A 9,161-nucleotide genomic window follows, 5' to 3' on the forward strand; every position below is an offset into this window, starting at 1 on the left:
GCAGCCGGCTCTGATCGTAGTGTAATGAGACAGGCAGAGAGCGTGAATCCTCAACCTTCTGGCCAATAGCCCAGCGTGGCATCGACTGTCCCCCCAGTAAATTTCGATCTGTCCCTAACTGTACTTGTAAGTCGCTCTGGATAAGAGTGTCTGCTTACTGACTAAAATGTGAAAGTGTCTCTCTCACACGCTCTCTCAGACACATGCACACACATACTCATTTCTGTCTCTGCACTGCTCACTCCCACTCTTGTCCAAAGATGAGTGGCAGTAGTGTAACTGCAGAGCATGCAGTTTATTTGTCTTGCAGCTGTGGTAAAGATCTCTATATACTTTCAGGGGAATCAGTCTGTTGAGTGCAGTGAAGGGACAGGATGTGGTATGAACTATGGCTAAACTATGGCCCCAGTTTACTGAACATTGAGTTAGAACAGAAAGACCCCAGGAACACAAACCACACACACAATAGTCAAAATCTTACAGACTTACAAATCTAGTATTCTATTACAGACAGCAAACACTAGATGACTTAACACTGAGTTTAATTTCTGAAGTAACACCTAAAGTACAGCTCACTGATTATGACGCTATAGATGTTTTAAAACATGCCATGATAGCTAGTTCTAATGCAATTCTAATAAGGTCAGGTTGGAGGAAGAAAAAGAAGAGGAAGAGGAAGAGGAAGCGAGAGATCTGACACATACACAAGTGGTGAAGCACTGCTCTTTATTTGTAACTGCTGCAATCAAAGTTTGAACCATTGTGTGACTACAGGGGTTGCTATGGTTAACAAGAATGCAAGCATGCAGGCGCCCCCCCCCCCCCCCCCCCCCCCCCCACACCCACACACACACACACACACACACACACACACACACACACACACACACACACACACACACACACACCTAACTCCTGTGGTTCCAGGGTCCTGTCCGCCTGGGAATTGGTATGGGCGGTGCATCATCTGGTTTAGGCTGTGGAGACCTGGGTCGAGGCACTGGTCTGGAGTTTTGGGTGGCCTGTGACGGAGTTCTGTTTTTCGGCCGGGTTCGGCTCTGGGACTTGTGTGGGTGATGGTGGTGGTGGAGGGATGCTTGACGCATGGGCTGGGTGAGGGGCGCAAGTCTCATCTCCTCCTCTTCTACATGGGGAACATCAGGGATTAGGGTAAGGGTAAGGGAGTTAGATGTTGGTAACTACATGTAATGTGAGTAGCCTTCTGTTTTATCATAGTACTTCTTTATCATTGTACTGTTTTATCATCATGTAGATAACTGCTGTGTTTTTATTCATGTGTGTTTAGTACCTTTTATGCGACTCGCGCGCCGCCTGCGGCTCTGGCAGACACACACCAAGGTGATAACGATGAGGATGAGGAGCAGACCACCTCCACCAGCCAGAATCGCCACCATCAGCCATAGCTTCATCCCAAACAAGAGCACTGTAGAGGAAGAATCCTCTGCAGAAGAATCATCATCATCAGCATCATCATCATCATCATCATCATCATCATCATCATCATCATCATCATCATCATCAGAAATGTTTATTTCATTTAGTCTCTCCTACACACCTGCACATTCAGGGTTAACATCGTCACTCTTCTCTTCACTGGCTTTGTTACTCACTGTACACACGTAGAGGTCTACAGATTTCAGCATTGCCTTGGTTATTGTCAGAGTTTTGTCAGTGGATCCTGTCAGTGTTTGTCTGTTACGGCTCCACACCACGTTAACATCCACAGAGTTCCCCACATCGCACCTCAGACTGACAGATGCATCCGTACAGGTGTGTGTCAGACGTGGCTTAGACACAGGCGCTGAGAACACAAAACACACACTGTAACGAGGACATATTCTCCCTAACACTGGCTACGTGCGTACGTGCATATGTATGCTTTCTGTTTGTGTAGCCTACTTACAGAGCACACACAGGTGAGTTATTTTTTCTAACACGAGTTTTCCTGCGTTGTCGTAGATGGTGACCTGGTAAGGCCCTGTATTATTCAGCTGTAGGTTAGTTAGTAACAGAGAACCATTCGGGGTGTTCTGGGGTTTTGACTCAGTATTCTTCCTGGTGTCGTAAACGATCTTATCGTCATGGGACCACCGTAAGTGAAATGACTGTCCAAGCAACTCCAGGCCATGGTCAATCACCTTGTTCCTCCCAACAGCAGCATACATAGTACACTCCTCGGCACCTAAACATACAGTGAAATGTACATTTTAACATCAGATACAGCTGGTGATGACTTTTACACTGTCAGAAAAAAAAGATGCTTAGTAGAACCATACAGGGTTCTTCGGTTTGTTGCAGAGGGTTCTATCTAGAACCCTCCATGTAGGATTCTTCAAAGAACCTTCTGTCTATGAAGGGTTCTCCCGAGAACCCTTTTATCTTTGGAGAGTTCATCCTAGAACCCTCTATAAACAGTTCCACCGGCCTTATTACCCTTTAAAATGACATTACATATATAAGGCCTTTCTATGAGGGCCTAACTATACCCTAATACAGGGGTGTTAGGAATCTCCTGGTTTACAGGCCACATCAGGACTGCAAATCACACTATGCTGGCTTGCAAAGTGATGTGTAATTCCTATTGGGATCCAGACAGAGTTAGGATATCCAACAAGTGGAATTATTAATCACCCACAACCTGCATTCAGAATGACTGCCAGGGTAGGGAGGTTTAAATTGAGACTCTCTCAATCATCTAAGCATAAACAACCATCTCAGTACCGGGTGCAATAAATCTAATTACTAACAGATTTGATTTGTTTATATACATTATTTATCTTTGTGTTGCATAAAATGAATCAAACAATCTATACAAAAACACAGATATTACAGTAAAACAAACAATTCTGAAAGTCTCCCTGCAGTAGAGCATGCTGGGAAATATTATAATATGGTTCTATGTAGAACCCTTTGCCTTACAAAGAACCCTTGTGGCCAAAATAGCTTTTTCCACCTGAGGACATTGTCAAGGTGTGGCCATTTCCCTCTCAGGCTGATACAGAGAGACTCATCCATGCTTTTATTACAAGCAGGCTTGACTACTGTAATGCTCTCCTGTCTGGTATACCCAATAAAGCCATTGGTCAACTGCAAAACATACAGAATGCTGTAGCATGGGTACTGACCAAGAACAGACAGAGAGCACACATTACATTGGTTTTATGGTCTCTGCGCTGGCTGCCTGTGAGTTTTATCATTCATTTTAAGATTATTCTATTGGTTTTTAAATCAATCCACGATTGTGCACCCCAAAACATGTCAGACATGCTCTAAAGTTATGTACCCAGTAGGTCCCTCATGTCCTCTGGTACTGGCCTTTTAACTATCCCAAAGCCTACGACCAAGAGGCATGGAGAGGCAGCCTTTAGTTACTATGCCACCAGCCTCTGGATTAGACTGCCAGAGAATCTGAGGAGGGCCGAAATCTTAAAACACATATTTTTTAGATTTGCCTTTCCTTTGGATGCTTTTGAGAAATGTAGTGTTTATTGCTATTATTTAGTTTTTTTTATTTGTTGTGTAGTAAATATTTCTGTTTATATTGTCATTGTTTATTGTCATATTTTTTTCCCCCCTGTAAAGCACATTGTGTTGGATTCCATGTCTGAAATGTGCTATATAAATAAAGCTTTATTTTATTTTATTTTACTTGACTTTCAAAAAGGATTCTTCTGATCAAAAGGGTTCTTGGTAGAACCCTAATCCCTCCGCAAAGAACCCTTTTGGAACCATTTTCTTTCTAAGAGTAGTGTCAGAAAATGAGTGAGCAGAAAAAGGGGAAGCTGCATTTGAATTACTAATGAGAAAATCATTTCAACTTAAACACAGAAAATACTGTAAGTCTACATACTAAAGAAGAGGTTAGTTAGTACAACCCAGAATATATGATATGGCAAATTTAAGTTCAGAGGATTGAGAGGGGTGTCGGTAAGAATCATCTTACGAAGCACCATCATTTCTATTGTCTATCTAGGTCAAGCATAGAAGCAGAGATCAACAAAAAAAAACTGTAGTTTTAATGGAAATATCACAATGACATCAACTAAGTGAAATGGTTATTATTTCATATTATCTTTTTCATTTGATGTGGTCCTGAGAAGTAGGCTAAACTGAAAACAGCCAAATCAATTATTACACACTTAGGTTCTGGTTTTCTCTCCAGTGGATAATGGATCACTGATTAAAAATAAGACCATATCCATGTCTTGTTTTCTTTTTACACTTTTTGAAAAGATTTAGAAGGCAAATGAATGATTTCTCTGATTTCTAGTTTTACCCAAGGCATCACCCTAACCAAGCCAGCCTTGAATTGCTAGCCTTAAATTGAGGCCGTAAAGGGGGACAGAGTGACTTCAACTTCACCATGAACACAACAATATAGATCCAAATGAAAATATAGTCTGATTCTAATTCTTAACTCACCTGCAAACCCCAGAGCGAGGAGGATGAGAGATATCAGCATCACCACTGACATTCTCAAGGAGTGATTGCACCTGCTCCAGACTGTGTCTGTGTGTCTGTGAGCGCTCTGTTCATCATATTTCTGAGCGAGGGGACATCCTGTCTGTGTGTGTGTGTGTGTGTGTGTGTGTGTGTGTGTGTGTGTGTGTGTGTGTGTGTGTGTGTGTGTGTGTGTGTGTGTGTGTGTGTGTGTGTGTGTGTGTGTGTGTGTGTGTGTTTCAGAAATCAGTCTAGAGATCGTGGTCTGGATCACTTGACTCATGAGTTAATTTGAGACCATGGATACGATGCAAAAATATGTTTTAGATTGTTCTGTTATTTAAACATGATCAATCATCACCATGCTGTTTTATTTCCTGTTTTGCCAAATAAATGCAAAGCCTGCCCTATACAGTGTGTCTCCGCCCTTCCAGGATTGTCATCCGTGGGCTTTCAACACCCTTCTGTAGCTAGTTTTGAAAGAAATGGCAGTCCAATGTTTTTTTTATAGTTATCATAAAGTTTTGGGATTATTTTATTGGTAAGTAAGCTATACTTTTGACCGGTTATTGATTTGTAACAAAGTCAATTGTCCGTGACGTAGACATTGCTTGACACAGACATTGCACATTGTTTCATGAGCTGGCGCCTCTGCTTAGGCTGGTTCAGTTTGTTATTAGTCATTCAGTGTCACATTTCTAGATACACTGTAAAAATAGAAAGACTCAGAACACCATGATTGGGTAAGAAAACCATGGAAGGTAGTGCACCTAACCTGAGATCTGGTGTTTGGAGGGTGTTTAAATGTAAACCCAATGTAAGCGTTATGATACACAGAAAGTGTTTTAAAACAAAATATAAGTACTCTGGGGATTCAGTGCATGTAAAAAATGGTTTATCTAATACGAATGGTTAAGACATACACTACCGGTCCAAAGTCTTTGAACACCTGCTCATTCAAGGGTTAATCTTTATTTAAAAAATATTCTACATTGTAAAATAATAGGGAAAAAATATGAAATAACACGTGGAATCATGTAGTAACCAAAAAAGTGTTTGTCACGGCCGTCAAAAGAAGTGGACCAAAGTGCAGCGTGGTGGGCATACATTTTCCTTTATTATGGAATGACGCCAAGAAATCAAGAGAACCAACCGTGAAGCTTAGGAGGGCTAAGTGCCACTAACAAAGATAACTACCCACACTAAAGGAGGGAAAAAAGGGCTACCTAAGTATGATTCCCAATCAGAGACAACGATAGACAGCTGTCCCTGATTGAGAACCATGCCAGGCCAAAACATAGAAATAAAGAAACATAGAAAACAAAACATAGAATGCCCACCCCACATCACACCCTGACCAAACCAAATAGAGAAATAAAACAGCTCTCTAAGGTTAGGGCGTGACAGTGTTATACAAATAAACTCATATTTTTGATAAGAGAATTATGTTCTCCAGGTACATCACCCAATTTAATTATATTACTCAGTCTGCAAACCAGAACTTGTAAGATCCTGGTCGAATGAAACAGACGGAGGAGGCCCAGCTAAATAGTCAAAAAGGTTTATTCACGGGAACATTCTGGCGTGCACAGTACAAAGCAATTCATTTTATACTTACTTCTCACACCCACACATTCACACAACAATACGCACACACATACACACAAACAGACGCACACACATACACACAAACAGACGCACACACATACACACAAACAGAAGCATACACATGTCCTGCTACGCACACACTGTCTGTCTCACTACCCAGCCAACAGAGATAGTGACCCTGTCCTGCTACACACACTGTTTGTCTCACTACCCAGCCGACAGAGATAGTGACCTTGTCCTGCTACACACACTGTCTGTCTCACTACCCAGCCAACAGAGATAGTGACCTTGTCCTGCTACACACACTGTCTGTCTCACTACCCAGCCAACAGAGATAGTGACCTTGTCCTTGAGACGTACTCCCCGTTCTCTCCCAAATCTCTAGTCAGGTCGGCACCAAGCTCAGACAGTCTGTGTTTAAAATACCATAAAGACATATTGTTTTACCCTGATTCTGACTAGGACTACAAATTTATTGATTATGATTTTATACATTCTAATCAATTCCATACAATTATATGTTTCAGGGCAGAATATTCTAATCATTCAATTAACAGATAATTCTCAACTAACAATTTTATATTTGAGATTCTTCAAATAGCCACCCTTTGCCTTGATGACAGCTTTGCACACTCTTGGTATTCTTTCAAACAGCTTCACCTGGAAAGTGTTTCCAACAGGAGTTCCCACATATGCTGAACACTTGTTGGCTGCTTTTCCTCTGCGGTCTGACTCATCCCAAACCATCTCAATTTGGTTGAGGTCGGGGGATTGTGGAGGCCAGGTCATCTCACACAGCACTCCATCACTCTCATTATTGGTCAAATAGCCCTAACACTGCCTAGAGGTGTGTCATTGTCCTGTTAAAAAACAAATTGGGGAACTGGGGCTCTGGAGAGCTACAGTTGAAGTCAGAAGTTAACGTACACTGTTAAAAAACAAATTGGGGAGGTTGAAGTCAGAAGTTAACGTACACTTAGGGGCTCTGAAGAGCTACAGTTGAAATCGGAAGTTAACGTACACTTGGGGACTGGGGCTTTGGAGAGCTACAGTTGAAGTCGGAAGTTAACGTACACTTAGGTTAGAATCCTTAAAACTCATTTTTCAACCACTCCACACATTTCTTGTTATCAAACTATAGTTTGGCAAGTCGGTTAGGACATTAGTACTTTAGTACTTCGGTTAATACTCTGTGCATGACACAAGTACTTTTTTCAACAATTGTTTACAGACAGATTATTTCACTTATAATTCACTGTATCACATTTCCAGTGGGTCAGAAGTTTACATACACTAAGTTGACTGTGCCTTTAAACAGCATAACAAAATTAAGTCATGGCTTTAGAAGCTTCTGATAGGCTAATTGACATAATTTGAGTCAAATGGAGGTGTACCTGTGGATGTATTTCAAGGCCTACCTTCAAACACAGTGCCTCTTTGCTTGACGTCATGGGAAAATCAAAAGAAATCAGCCAAGATCTCAGAAAAAAATTGTAGACCTCCACAGGTCTGGTTCATCCTTGGGAGCAATTTCCAAACGCCTGAAGGTACCACGTTCATCTATACAAACAATAGTATACAAGTATAAACACCATGGGACCACGCAGTCGTCATACCGCTCAGGAAGGAGATGCATTCTGTCTCCTAGAGATTAATGTACTTAGGTGCAAAAAGTGCAAATTAATCCCAGAACAACAGCAAAGGACCGTGTGAAGATGCTGGAGGAAACAGGTACAAAAGTATCTATATCCACAGTAAAACGAGTCATATATCGACATAACCTGAAAGGCCGCTCAGCAAGGAAGAAGCCACTGCTCCAAAACCGCCATAAAAAGCCCGACTACGATTTGCAACTGCACATGGGGACAAAGATCGCACTTTTTGAAGAAATGTCCTCTGGTCTGATGAAACAATAATAGAAATGTTTGGCCATAATGACCATCGTTATGTTTGGAGGAAAAAGGGGGGGGGCTTGCAAGCCGAAGAACACCATCCCAAACATGGGACGTCAGTGATCTTCAGGTTGGAGCCCTGGAAAGAGGCCCGGGTTGCTGATTTGGAATTCCGAGTAGGATGACCGTTCAAAACGTATTTTCCCGGTCAGAGCTAGTTTTTTTCCGAGATTCCATTTGTTTTGAACTCACTAAAGTCTGAGATTTCCCAATTCCGAGTTTCCAGTTGTTTTGAATGTGGTAGAATTCATGCTGGATTAACAACATGGCCAATGTTGAATGTTTGCAATTTTAAGCTTGGAAAAGAGACCCTTATAAACACAGGCATTTTATCTATAATTTATCTTCATAATTTTTCTTCATATGACAAGGATTGAAAAGGATTTGCCAGTAGATTGTCGACTTGATTCATGATGATGACTGCTAGCTTTCTAGCTAAGATTTTGAAAATATGATGTTGACATGATCAGTTCAATCAAAGATCCAGTAGACATAACGTGATTCGATGTCATTTTATCTGTGGCCAATGACCTTGAGCCTTCTTGGATGGGCACTTCTAATGTAACTCTATGGCAGCACCCAAGGGGCTTGAATTTTCAGGCTCTCCCCGTATATTTTGCGGTGACGTAGTGTCCCCAGGAGTGAAAGAAGACTAAGCCAATCACGGCACAACTAGAGAACATTACCAACCCCTATGCTTCGTATTTTCCGCTGGCTGCACCACCTCCACAGAAAGCACTGAGCTAGACTGAAACACCTGCATTTTGAAGCTGCCTTACTCAAGAAAGAAAAAAAGAGACCATTTGTATGCAGCTTTATGTATTTAAAAAATATGTGTTTTACAAATTGATATGTGACACGTATTAATGCCAATATAACATGCAAAACAGGCAACAACAGATGGAGCTCAAAACAGGTGAGGCTCTACATTATATGTACAGTGCATTCGAAAAGTATTCAGACCCCTTGACTTTTTCCGACATTGTTACATTAGAGCCTTATTCGAAAGTGGATTCAATCTTTTTTCCCTTCATTATTCTACACACAATACCCCATAATGACAAGGCAAAAACAGGTTAGAAATGTTTGCAAATTTATTAAAAAAATACAGAAAAATACATTTACATAAGTATTCACTCT

General features: G+C 41.3%; 1 protein-coding gene across 1 annotated transcript; it reads right to left on the reverse strand.

The window, feature by feature from the left end:
- Nucleotides 1–709: 709 nt before the first annotated feature.
- Nucleotides 710–4,530, reverse strand: LOC139380628 (T-cell surface antigen CD2-like). The gene is made up of 5 exons (XM_071123512.1): nt 4,444–4,530; nt 1,925–2,203; nt 1,577–1,822; nt 1,310–1,462; nt 710–1,144 (listed from the first exon to the last, which is right to left on the reverse strand). The coding sequence occupies exons 1-5, from the start codon at nt 4,493–4,495 to the stop codon at nt 909–911; spliced, it is 966 nt and encodes a 321-aa protein (XP_070979613.1). The 5' UTR covers nt 4,496–4,530; the 3' UTR covers nt 710–908.
- Nucleotides 4,531–9,161: the final 4,631 nt, after the last annotated feature.

The sequence above is a fragment of the Oncorhynchus clarkii genome, chromosome 22, assembly GCF_045791955.1.
Source record: "Oncorhynchus clarkii lewisi isolate Uvic-CL-2024 chromosome 22, UVic_Ocla_1.0, whole genome shotgun sequence".
Lineage (NCBI taxonomy): Eukaryota > Metazoa > Chordata > Actinopteri > Salmoniformes > Salmonidae > Oncorhynchus > Oncorhynchus clarkii.